Source organism: Myxine glutinosa, chromosome 11 (genome assembly GCF_964187855.1).
Source record: "Myxine glutinosa chromosome 11, kmMyxGlut1.1, whole genome shotgun sequence".
NCBI classification, from domain to species: Eukaryota; Metazoa; Chordata; class Myxini; order Myxiniformes; family Myxinidae; genus Myxine; species Myxine glutinosa.
This window is the reverse complement of record NC_136271.1, coordinates 109912858-109926824: the sequence shown is the minus strand read 5'-3', so window position 1 is coordinate 109926824 and position 13967 is coordinate 109912858. Positions and strand designations below refer to the sequence as shown.

At 45.1% G+C, this 13967-nt stretch overlaps 1 protein-coding gene across 1 annotated transcript in view; it reads right to left on the bottom strand.

Moving 5' to 3' along the window:
- LOC137437001 (protein DENND6A) overlaps positions 1-12866 on the bottom strand; it is a 48809-nt gene extending 35943 nt beyond the window's left edge. The window contains exons 1-7 of the mRNA XM_078786994.1: positions 12448-12866; positions 8789-8827; positions 8663-8705; positions 8410-8513; positions 4237-4317; positions 3978-4083; positions 2617-2696 (exon numbers count right to left, since the gene is read on the bottom strand). Coding sequence (XP_078643120.1) covers positions 2617-2696; positions 3978-4083; positions 4237-4317; positions 8410-8513; positions 8663-8705; positions 8789-8827; positions 12448-12558 — 564 coding nt within the window. The 5' untranslated portion in view covers positions 12559-12866. The remainder of the gene's footprint in view (positions 1-2616; positions 2697-3977; positions 4084-4236; positions 4318-8409; positions 8514-8662; positions 8706-8788; positions 8828-12447) is intronic.
- Positions 12867-13967: the final 1101 nt, after the last annotated feature.

Here is a 13967-nt window from a genome sequence, read left to right as displayed (position 1 = left end):
TTACGGCCGGATGCCCTTCCTGCCGCCAACCCTGTTTGTCGCCTTTTTACGATAAACAGGGAATTACCAGTGAACTGGTGCTCAATTTGCCGACCTTGGAAGGATGACAGGCTGAGTCAACCCCCCTGGCGTTAATTCAGCGATCGACCGGGATTCGAACCCAGGATCCTTGGATCCTAAGCTGGCACCCTAGCCGCTAGCCCAACACCAGGGATCATATACGATCTTATGCTCTACCGATTCCCCACTTAGTACATCAAGGTTATTCTTCTTCACGTCACATGGTCCATGCAAAAACTATACATTCCTATCTCCACTACGTGTTGGCCTAAGGGTTCGGGCGGCAGGCTTGGGATCCCAAGGTCCTGAGTTTGAATCCCATTGAATTAACGCCAGGTGGGGTTGACTCAGCCTGTCATCCTTCCGAGATCGGCAAAATGAGTATCAGATAACTGGTTATAGATAGGCATTGCATCAGCGGCAGATCCGCCCACAGAAAAATGATGCAACCATCAATCGGGTGGCTACAACACAAACCACCCACATCTCCACTATGGTATTTCATCCGTACCCCACAAACGTAACAGGATTATTTCATATAAGGATATTTACTTCTGCCACCTAAGGTGGCCTGAGGTTGTTTCATCCTGTTTGTCTGTGAGCATGACATTTCAAGCAGTTATGGACAGATTCGGACGAAACTTGGTGGATGAGTTGGATCGGTGACAAGAACAAGCCGATTCTATTTTGGTTCAGGTCTGGATCCAGATTAGGCCTATCAGTAGGATACAAAACGTAAACTGTTCAGCCTGGCGGAGGTGTGCTCTTTACCGAGAGCCATTCTATTTTGTTTTGTGTTTTTTGTTTACAGGTACACCTGTTCCCCCTTCCTGTCCAGCACATTTAGTTTATCTCCTTCAAAAAGGCGAACGATTATGTGCATTAGGTTATATTGTCTGACTATAATAATTTATTTGCTGCCCTGGTGTGTTTCGGTGTCAGCCGTTGTGTAAAAGTGTAATTTGTGCTGGCAGATGGGACGCACCATCCATCAGGCATTCGTCAAAGCACCCACATGGATGTGTAAAAGCACCCACATGGAATTATATTTTTCGACAAAACCATGTATTTCTGGCATTTGTTTACATTTTTTGGAATTTTTGTCGCGATGATCCATCTGTACTTCAGCACAGATTTTAGCGAGAGGGGAAGGAAGGGGTTGGAGGAGGAGTGTAGGGAAGTACCAGTCGCTCCTTCCGTATTGCTCACACTGCTTAGCTTGTTATACCTCAAAAGGTATGTGGACGCCCACAAAAATAAACACACAGCACGTATTTAAATCGCAACACGGTACATGGCCTAGCTGCTGACAACAAAATGTGTATGACAATCGTGAAACGAAACTGAAATTAGGAAAAACTACTCGACTAATCTACTGTGCCGCACAATAGAGGATACAACTCCTTAGCAGCGGTGAACCCAAAGTAACATGGCACTGGAAATGGAGACACCCAGAGTGCTCGGAAGCAGAATGAGATGCAGAATGCCGAGCTGCACTTTCGGTCTCTTACCGAAGATTTCTCTCCAGGTTTTGCACAAACAAAAACTGCAAACCTCCGATCCATCAATGAAGCCTTAATCTTACTCTTTCAATTACACAAAACCTTTAACTTTGCAGCACAGACAAGTGACTCCATGTGGACAAGATAGCACATTCCATATATTCGGGGAAACCTCTGTGTGCCAGGGCCACCGGGGAATCCCCTGAAACCAAATGCTAAACAAGACTAACATGTATGTTACGGTAGGGACTACTGCATTCAGATAGAGTTCAATGAAAAGACAGCTAACCGTAATACAGCTGAACAAACAATCTACCCGAGTTAACCCCTCCCCACCAAAAACGCTACTACTTCCAAACTTCCAGTTTTTCCCTCCTGAGAGTTTCCTTCTGTGTCCATCTTGTCCACCCTAAGCATTCTTTCCTGCCCCCAATCATCCCCACACCCATTGCTTGTCCATGTCTGCCTCGATCTTGTCCTTCAACTCCGCTATTGGTGTTCCTCCCTCTCTCTACTGTTCTCTTTGTCCTGTCAAGTCCTAATCCGTTCAGTGTATTAATTCTGCCACGAGCCTTGACTCTGTGTATACCAAAAAATAAATAAAAAATAAAAAATTGACATTCCGTGCTCCCAAACATCTCCCAAAGTTACGTCCACTGTTCGCTATTTCCAACACATTGGATGCAACCACTTGTTAACATCGTTCATTAACAAGCGGTTGTTTTGAAATTTCATGAGTGTGGTAATTGTTTTCCTTGAATTTTCTTTACAATCTTGTATTTAGCTTTTCCTGGCTTTGCCATGCAATTTTCTGTAATGCCGTGACAACGCAATGCCAAACACCCAATCCCTATAGGCCGTTGATCCTGCTTGTTGTGGGGTGAAACAAAAATCGACGATTCTCACTTTCTTAGCTCGCTCAGTCCAGTTGGTCCGACAATGCTAAACGCAACGCTGCTCGGTGGCTTTTGATTGAAACGAGGCTAATGAAAACACAGTACAAGGGAGTACGATGGATGACATGGGGGTGCAGCAACATTGATGTGATGTGTACCTGTATGACGAGCCCCATGATGGGGAGATTGAGGGTTTTTCCAGGAATGGGATTGGGCCATCGGTCAATGTCCTTGCAAGCTGTAAGATCATCAAGGGTGGGATTCAAAGAAAAAAAACAAAATAAAAACAATTAATTGGGTGAGGGGAGAAAATAATAACCGGAGGTGCGTGTGTCGTTAGTGCGAAATCCATTGCTCCGGTGAGTTAGCAATAATGGCGCAACGGCCGTAACACACGTCGAGAGGTCAAGACGCAAACTGGTTTCTTGAGTTGGACAGCATACCTCCACCTGATTGGCCACATCACTCAAAAAATTCTACTAGCTGGATCCGGATCCAGATCTTCACCAAAAGTGAATCCATTCTTCCTTGTCACACACACAACCTGTCCACCAAGTTTCGTTCAAATCCATCCACAACTTTTTGAGATATCCTGCTATGTATCGTTTTTGGCCCAATCTCCCAATGGTGAAGAATCACTTAAAAATTAAATAATTCTTACATCTGAATCCATATTCAAATCTTCACCAAAATCTAATCGAATCGTCCTTGTCGGACACCCAACCGGTCCACCAAGTTTCGTCCAAATCCGTCCACAACTTTTTGAGATATTTTGTTGACAATCAAACGGACAGACAAACAGACAGGGGTGAAAAATAACCTCCATCCACCTTTGGTGGCGGAAGTAATGAAGGAAGCTCTGTGCTTTGGTGCGCACATGCGATGCCAAGGGAGCAGCGTTTGTTATAAAAAAAGACAGGTGCAAGATATTTTGCGAGGGTGCACGAAGCCCCCACCTGTGGTGCAACCAGGGTGACAGCATATCTTTCCGCCCCAGCGGGAAGGTGGTGGAGGCATGACGGTGTGCTGTGCCAATGTGCGAACGTGGCTGACACCGGCCTGACATTGGGAATGGATAAAAACTACGCTTTTAAACGTGCGGAGAGTACGGAGTCCCAGGAGGGAAAGCTGAAATTCCACAGCATTGGTTTAGGACTAATGGGCTGAAGACACTCACGATCACGCTTGGCTCGCTGGTTGGATGTTTCCCCCCGACATTGTTTGTAAGCATTATTTGTATTAAACATCTTGGGCTCTTGGCAAATCTTTCAAGCTGCAAGTTTAAGCATTCATTATCCCATTGGAATACCCACAAAAAATTAAATCCCTTCTAACACATTCCTTAGCAGGAAACCCTTTAATCTTCTCCACGTGAGATCATCCTTCTTTCGCCATGTGCTCTCAAGCACAGGAAAAAAAGTGACCAACCACCGAAATGTAAAATTAACAAAGGATATAGCAAACGTTTTTCAAAAGGAGCATTTGCTAGAAGGTTAACATGAATGCCAATGAGTCATACCAGCCTCCAAGCATGGCTCCAGTTTCTCAAAGTACTCCGGGGCCACGAGCTTAGCAACGGAGCTGAACAGGTTCACGAAGGGCAACCGACTGAGGAGGACGAGCGACTGTGGAGTGGGAAAGAAAAAACCTTGCCAGTAATTTAATGTGCATGATGAAATATGTGCTGTTGCCATGACAACATTCGACATGTAAGGCTTAGTTGATTATCAAAACGGTCACCTTCATTTGCATAATGCATAAAACACATAAGGACGTACCTTCTGAAAGTATCCTCGTTTTAAGGAATCGTCTTTCACTTGACGGAAGTACACGTACCCGTAGAAATAATGAGGATCTCTCTGGGGATAAGCAAAAGTTTAAATTGACTGATAACGGTGAAGGAAAGACAAAAGAATAAAGAAATTCTTTTTTGAAAATAGAATTTTTTTAAAAGAAATAAAAACACAGATCAAAAAACAAACAAAAAACAGTCAACAATACAGCAAACGATGAGCAAATATGGACCGAATTTATGAAAAGCGTTTAAGAGTTGATCGTGTGATGATCATCCATTCAAAGTTAGTCACCTGCCACTGAAGACAAAACAACAACAACATGCATTTTAAGGCCATTTTCCCTGCTAGAGCGGGGGTTAGCCTTGCGGTCCCCATGACAATCTTCTCCATTTTGCCCTATTTTCTGCATCTCCCCTTGTTAACCCCCTTGCCCGCATTTCTTCTTCCACCACCTTTAGCCAAGTCTTTCTCAGCCTTCCCCGTCCTCTACTTCCTTCTACATTCATTTCCATCACTCTTCTCAACCAGTCACTTTCATCCTTCCTCAACACATGACCAAACCATCTCAACCTGTTCCTCTTCACAGCAACAATCACAGGCTCGATTCCCATCATCTTTCGCAATTCATCATTTGTCTTCCTCTCTCTCAACGATACTCCGCACATCCACCGAACCATTCGCATTTCCACCCTTTCCAGCCTTCGTTGCTGCTCTACGTTCATTACCCATGTCTCGCTCCCATAAATCATAACACTTCTCACACATGCACACCTGCCACTGAAGAGTGAAAATATAATGCAGATCAAAACCTATTCAAGCGTTTGAATAAAAAAAAAAATTTTTACGCGTCAGTGAGGGCATGTTTAAGTAAGAGTGTGTTTAGGCCATAAAGTTCGAATTGGACAAAAATGGTATCGTTAGAACTGCAGTTGTACTCTCATATACATCCAGGCAGTTTGAGTTAACTTTAGAATAACTACAATGGTATGGAAGGAATGGCAAAACATCACCAGATCTGCATAGGTAATAAATAGATAGCCATTAATTAATTACCTTGTCACCAAAGGTGGATGGAGGATTGGAGGTTATGTTTTCACCCCTGTCTATTTGTTTGTGAACAAGATATCTCAAAAAGTTGTCGACAGATTCGGACGAAATTTGGCAGAGATGTAGTGTATGTGACAAGTACGAAATGATTAGATTTTGGTGAAGATCCGGATTCGGATCCGGCTACTAGAATTTTAAAAGTGATTCTTCACCATTGGGAGATAGGGCCAAAAACGATACATAGCAGGATAACTCAAAAAGTTGTGGATGGATTTGGACGAAACTTGGTGGACCGGTTGGGTGTTTGACAAGAACGATTCGATTCGATTTTGGTGAAGATCCAGATCCGGATCCGGCTAGTAGCATTTTTTAAATGATTCTTCACCATTGAGTGATATGGCCAACCAGGTGGAGGTATGCTCTCTACTGAGTGCCGTTCTTGTTTAATAGTGTATACAACTCAAACATAAAACATGCTGGATGTTTCAATAACCATCATCGATCAATTCAATGTAGATTACCCAGAGTGGCGCACATTTGGGAACCATAGCTCGGATACGGAGATTGTGTACACATTCACAGATTGTCTTTTCCATGATCAATGGTTGGAGGGATGGATGGATATGGAGAAGTAGAGATGGATGAGTGGAAAGAGAGATGGATGGACATCTCAAAGGAATCATTTTGTTAGCTGCTGCATCTGATGCAAGATGCCCTGGATCAACCTATGATGAGGAGCAATACGCTGAATCCACTCAAAAACAATTGTCCAAGCGCTTTGATTCTATGAAAGTGTATCAATTCAATTGGATGTTGGAGATATGGCCTATGGGCGTTGGTACAGGCTGGAGCAGGTATGGTACAGGCTCATTGGCTGTTTAGATGCGCACAACTAAACGGCTGTTTATCTCCCTTCGTAAATTGCTGTTTGGAAGTGTGTTTTGATGTGCGCGTACAACAATGTTTTTGTCAGCATTTAAAGGTGAGGCGTGTGTTAGCAAGACCCGCACTAAACGCCTTTCTTAAATTCAGCCCAATATGTTGAAAACAATGCTAACAGCAATAAAAACATTTTGGCATATATTTTATATAAAGGAAGGAAAGGCCCACGGGAACGCAAGGGAGAGGGCTGGCCCAGAGAAAGGCTCAGGATGAAGAAAAACTTGAGGGATCGGGAGCACGTGATGAAAGGCCTGAGGGAATGAGCATCTGCAAAGGCCTGAGGGCATCCGTTGCAAGGAAAGGCCGAAGGGAACGCAGAGCGAGGGCAGTAGACGGCATGCAGGCACAACAAGGTATGAAGCAATGGGGGTACTGCACCGGCTGTACTGGAATAAAATGGAGCGGGGAGGCTGACTGAGCAGTACATGTGCCGGGAGATACTGCAGATTGAAAACTTTTAAGGTTTTCGAAAGTCGTTTGTGCATTCCTCTTGGAAAACGTATCCTGGCATGCATTTTAATTTGAAGGGAAACTCCACTCAAATTCCAAAATTGAGATTCCTAAATTTGATCAAAATTGGAGCAGGCAGGATGGCCTCGAGGTATGTACACTCGCCTCATAACTGTCTATTCTGGGTTTGAATCCCGACCCAACTATAAACTCTGGTGGGTGGGTACCTGAAACTCCCGAGGATTGATGTTAAACAGGCTTCCTGTCTGCCAGCATTAGCTGGAGGAGATTAAAGTTCCCACGGTGTCCTTTGCAAAGAGTAGGTGAGTTATCTCCAGCACCATGGCCAAATTCCAAATACCTTACCTGACTTATTGAGTCAGAGTGGCAACCTGACCAGAATTGTGTCGGAGTAACTTCTTTGGCAGCAGCAACGATCTGCATAGTGTATGGTACTGTACATGATGATGATGATCACCATTCTGAATAAAATACCATCGTTAACTAAACACGCTACTATTATGGCCCACTGCTATTATGGCCGATATACCCGTACCATCCATGCACCCTATTATGTCACATCGTTTCTTGGCATGGGTTATATATATATATATATATATATATATATATATATATATATATATATATATATATATATATATATTGGCATGGGTTTCTTGGCATGGGTTATGACGTCATCAATTTAATTCTTCACTCACATCGGGTCACAGATCAGATGGATGAAGTTTCAGATTTTTCGGATAAGGATTTCAATTCAATCAATTATGGCTGAAATACAACTTCATCGATGACATCATCGTTATCACCCTATATACCCCCATTGGGGGTTAATGACATATGCCAAGTTTCAATTTTTTTCGTTGAATGGTTTCGAAGAAAATGATGTCCAAATCTTTTCCTTTAATCCAATATGGCTGCCATACCATGTGATGCGTGGTCATAATTATAATTAAAAAATTAAACACGAGTAGTCGCTCCAGTGGTGAAAATTTTGTTTCATATTGTGTTATAACCACCTTTAGAGGCCATTTTTCCCCGCAAAGCGGGGGTTGGCCTTTTTCGGGAACCGTGGTTGTTGTTGTTTTTTGGTCCCCTTTTTGAAGCAATGTTTTACGGCCGGATGCCCTTCCTGACGCCAACCCTTTTTGCCGCCTTTAACAACAAACAGGGAATTACCAGTGAACTGGTACTCAAATTAGCCGACCTCGGAAGGATGACAGGCTGAGTCGACCCCCCTGGCGTTAATTGAGCGATCGACCGGGATTCGAACCCAGGATCCTAGGATCCTAAGCTGGCACCCTAGCCGCTAGCCCAACACCAGGGTTATATTGTGGATAAAGTCATATTGTGGATAAAAAAAAAGGAAAATAAATGGTGTTGGGGAAACTACAGTGAGGGATCCCAGAAGAAAGGGTTATCCGCTTTGGGACATCCTGGTTTTCCAAATCAAATCTCCAGTCTCGAACAGAAGCGAAAGACAAGATAATCATTGGAGACTTGCCGAAACTTGGAGACTGCCGAAAGCGGATAATCATCTCGTCTTTCGCTTCTGTTAGAGACTGGAGATTTGATTTGGAAAACCAGAATGTCTCAAATCAGATAGCCCTTTCTTCTGGGATCCCTCGCCATAGTTTCTCCAACACAATCGTGCTCACAATTGCGTTTCCACTGTATCGCAAGAAAATGCTTACGCACCTGCAGCAGTACGGGCATGTCCACGTTGTGAATGACATCAGCCGTCACCAGTCTGGTTGGAGACTGCCGGAAGCGGAACGTGAACTGTGTGTCACCATGGCAACCTGCAAGGTACATACATGTGTTAAAGATTATCAACAATGGCAAAAGGCTGGAATAAGTTACCCATCTTACCCAAATGATCTGGTTACACCTCAAATCGTGGAAACGTAAAATGCGCACAATGGTTTTGTTGCGTTTGCAGGGACCGTACCTGAATTAGAGTCCGGGAAAGCCAAGTAGCAGGTGCTGGTTTTCTGTGAGGCAGGACAGCAGTCATCAAGAGTGGGATTTTAGCAAAATTTGACAAAGTGTAATAAGGACGCAAGTTTATCCTTACCTCTTTCTCTGTAAGTTTTACATGGGGTGGGTAGATAGCCTGCGGATAGAAACAAATACGAACAGGTTAATGCAAGACCTTAAGGACTATTAAGCCCGGTGGCGATGCCAAACATTGAGAATTTAGCTCCAGGAAACAGGAAACCATTTTCAATCGCAGCGCCAACATTTGTATCTCCGTGAGAAGGTATTGACTTGAGGCTATGGCGTTATATGTTATTGCCATGGTGTCTCGCGTTGTCTTTTCAAAACACCATGAGGATTTGTTGAAGTCACATATTTTTCTTCTTCTTCTTCTTTAATGGTCGCAATTATTCCCACGTTCTTGTGAAGATAGCCAGGGTAGGTTTTGCCCCGTCCTTTGGCCAGGCCTGATGGTCGACGAAGGTAAGGGGAGGAATTTGTAATTTGTTCAGGGTGCCGGTGATAGTTCGCTTACTCTTCGCGAAGAAAACTGTAGGATCTTTAACCTCCACCAAATAATGTCTGTTGATGTTTCCCCTTTCTCCTGCTGTTACCTTTATGTTGTGTTGTGTCCTGATCAGTTCTGTCATAACTCTTCAACGAGCCTCAACTATGTATAAAAAAAACTTGGATAGAGTGTGGTACCTGGTGTAGCTATGCCCTCTACCAAGTTCCGTTCTAGTTCCGATTACTGTATTTTCAGCATCAATTTATTATTTTTTGATTTAAAAAAGTACATCTAACAAAGTTTTGATGTAAAAAAAATAGGGTTTAATTTGCATTCGTGAACCAATTAATATAGCTGTGGTTAATGTTGTACATGGAAACAATCAACATGTACTATCATTGCAAATGGACGGGGGAATGCACAGACAACAACCATTATTTAAAGAGAGATGTCGGGATGGTTTCACATGATAATCTCTTGTGACCATCCCTTCCTTGTTTGCATCCTTTTTGGCAAATCATCCCTACATCCTTTTACATATGTAAACAAGCGTTACGCCTAGGTCCCCCGTCGGTGAAGTGATGCGAGTTGACAAAGTGGAAGACGCAAGGCGGCCATCTTGGATTTTGACGTGGCGACCCAATTTTCAATAGCGTTCTCCCTTGTGCGTAGATACACCCACACACCAGATTAGAAGTTGGTAGTTCGTTTATTTTTCACGATATTTCGTACACAAGGTTCAGACATACATGGCGGCGGCCATCTTGGATTTTGACGTGGCGACCCAATTTTCAATAGCGTTCTTCCTTATGCCGAGATACACCCACACACCAGATTAGAAGTTGGTACTTCGCTTATTTTTCAAGATATTCAGCTCACAAGGTTCAGACATACATGGCGTCAGACGTACATGGCGGCGGCCATCTTGGATTTTGACGTGGGTTGCACCCACACACCAAATTCGAATGTGGTCCTTCGCTTACGTACGCACGCAAGCAAACACGCACACACTGACGGAGGGGAAAACCATAGTCCCCCTTTCGCTCCGCGGTGTGACAGGGGACAAAAACGGACTCCAATGCAATACCCTCTCCTCAGGCGAGGGTAACTATAGAAGGGCACTCAGTAGAGAGCATACTTCCGCCTGGTTGGCCCTATCACTCAATGGTGAAGAATCACTTTTAAAAATTATACTAGTCGGATATGGATCCGGATCTTCACCAAAATATAATCGATTCTTCCTTGTCATACACACAAGCTGTCCAACAAGTTTCGTCCAAATCCGTCGATAACTTTTTGAGATATCCTGCTATATATGTTGGTTTGAGCCCCATCTCCCAATGGTGAAGAATCACTTTAAAAAATAAATAATTCTCATATCCGAATCCATATTCAGATCTTCACCAAAATCGAATCTGTTTGTCCTTGTCAGAAGTCCAACCGGTCCGGTCCACCAGGTTTTGTCCAAATCCGTCCACAACTTTTTGATATATCCTGCTATGTATCGTTTTTGGCCCCATCTCCCAATGGTGAAAAATCACTTTAAAAACTCTACCAGCCGGATCCGGATCCAGATCTTCACCAAAATCTAATCATTACGTCCTTGTCACATACGCTACATCGCTGCCAAATTTCGTCGGAATCCGTCCACAACTTTTTGAGATATCTTGTTCACAAACGGACAGACAAACAGACAGACACACAGACAGAGGCAGACAGGGGTGAAAACATAACCTCCATCCGCCTTTGGTGGTGCAGGTAAAAAGGCTTTATTACTTGTATAAATGATAAGACAAGATGAGGTGAGTTTCAGTTTTGTTTTGTTTCTAATTGGCTTGTTGTTCACTTTAAGAGTAATGTAGTTAATTCTTTTGTGAAGCAGAAGTGTTTGCAGCTGTGTTGGTGCCGCGAAGGAAAGAAGGAAGGAAGAAAAAAGAAAGAAGAATGAAATTAGAAAGGCAGGACATTGGGATCGGAGTCGGAAATGTAAATTCTTTTTTGCATGTCGATTAGCAAACATTTTTCAAACGTGGCACGGGGTGGGAAAGCACGGCATGGTACGGTATGACATGACACAGCACGTTGTGGCATGACAGTACGGCATTGTACATTACGGCATCTTGCGATACAGTACATGCGAGGTACAGTAAAGTACGGCATGGTACGAGGTGGAAACGGCACGGAAAGATACGGTACGGCACGATATGGCACAACACGGCAAGATATGGCACAACACGGCAAGATACGACACGGCAAGATACGACACGGCAAGATACGGCACGGCACGGCACGGCACGGCAATATACGGTACGACACGGAAAAATACGGCACGCCAAGGTACGGTACGGCAAGATCCAGCATGGCAAGGTACGGCACGGCAAGATCCGGCACAGCAAGGTACGGCACGGCACTGCACGGCAAGATACGGTACGACACAGCAGGCTACGGTATGGCACGGCACACCAAGGTACGACACGGCAAGATACGGCACTGCATGGCAAGATACGGTACGGCACGGCAATATCTGGCACGGCAAGGTACGGCACGGCAAGGCACGACACGGCAAGATACGGCGCAGCACGGAACGATACAGCACGGCACGGCAAGATACGGCGCAGCACGGAAAGATACAGCACGGCACGGCAAGATCCGGCACGGCACGGGAAAATACGGCAAGGCCAGGTACGGCACGGCAATATCTGGCACGGCAAGGCACTACACGGCAAGATACATCGCAGCACAGAAAGATACCGCACGGCACGGCAAGATACGGCATGGCACGGCACGGCAAGATACAGCACGGCAAGATACCGCACGGCAAGATACAGCACGGCATGGCAAGGTACGGCACGGCAAGATCCGGCACAATATACAGCACGGCACGGCAAGATACGGTACGACACAGCAAGATCCGGCAAGGCAAGATACGGCAAGGCAAGATACGGCACGGCAAGATACGGCACGGCAAGATACGGCACGGCAAGATACAGCACGGCAAGATACGGCGCAGCACGGAAAGATACGGCACGGCAAGATAAGATACGGCACGGCAAGGCAAGATCCGGCACAATATACAGCACGGCACAGCAAGATCCGGCAAGGCAAGATACGGCACGGCATGATACGGCACGGCATGATACGGCACGGCAAGATACAGCAACGGCTGCACACAAAAAGATGCGGGTATTTCCATGAAAAGAGACAGACATAAACCGAGCGATTGATAATGATAGACAATCGATCCTGACCTCGATGGCTTGACCCAATTCGAGGTCAAACGTGACGATACACACGCAGTGTAACCAGTGAGAGAATCGCTCCCAATCCGCAGCCATCGCGGGCTCCGCGTCCCGCTCCATTAATAGCCAGAAGAGAGGACGAGCCGGACCGAGCCCGGCTCATAACGACGAGCGAGGGAGCCCCGGGTTCCGGCGCGACCGCGACTCGGCCGGATCACCAGAACAGTGACTGCCGGATGTCGATCGCTCTTTCCTGTTCACTTTCAGTTCCGTGTTCTCAGCATTCGACGTAACGACCTCAATACGCCACCTGCTGCTGAACAGCGAGTTCACTCGAGAATACCGCGAGTTGTCCTCCATTACCCGATGCCCTTGATGGGGACATCAAGATACCCAGAACCACCGGCGGTCGTGAAATTTACCCCTCCCTCCACCACGGCACCAATTTGCTCGCGTACCGGAACACAATGACCTCCTCTTTTCGAAGTTCAGTGTGATCTTTGACGTTGACAAGAAGTCGTTGGCAGACAGGAAAGCCTGCTTAATGTTCTTTCCCTCCGAAGTACGGCGTACTCGTTGATGCAGCCCCCACTCTGCTTGACAAGCTCGAGGTGATGGTTTAAAGGGAGGTCGGGAATCGAACCCTGATACCTCTGAGCAGGGGCGCCGCCAGGGATTTTGGGCCCCAGGAAAAGACATCACAATGGGCCCCGATGAAGCACGCGCGCACATGTTTCCCCTGACATTTTTGCCAGGAGGTTCAAACAATGCTCATATTTCTGCATACAGTATGGAATTCACTATTTGATGCAAGACTGATACCCACACAAGAAATGTGCTGAAGGCCATCTTTTACAGTCGAAGTGTAATTTTAATGGTAAGAATTACAACATACATTAACCTGTTCAATTAAAATAAATTAACATTATCATCTACAGAAAGATATAACAAACAAAATAATAAAATCAGCAGCAGAGTATAGTCACGTGAAAAAGTAAGTACACCTGTACATTTATCACTACTTCAAATACCTAAAATTAGAATCGGGTGCACCAGCTCAGGTGCAAATGATTAGAACATCGTTAGAGAGGATCTTGGAGGAACCTGTCTTATTTAAAACTCAGACATTTAGTTTGGTTTGCTCTTTGTTGTTGAAGTGTGCGGCGTCACCATGCCTAGATCAAAAGAGCTCTCTGAGGCCTTCAGAAAGAAGGTTATAGATGCCTACGAGTCTGGGAAGGGATTTAAAAAGATCTCCAAACAATTTGAAATCAATCATTCGACTGTCCGGAAGATCATCTACAAGTGGAGAAGATTCCAAACAACTGCCAACTTGTTCAGGCCAGGCCGCCCCAGCAAGTTCAGCCCGAGAGCAGACCGCGAGATGCTGAAAGAAGTCTCTAAGAACCCCAGGATGTCATCACGGGACCTGCAGGTAGCTCTTGCCACTGTTGATATCAAAGTGCACGAGTCTACTATTAGAAAGAGGCTGCACAAATTTGATCTACATGGGAGGTGTGCCAGGAGGA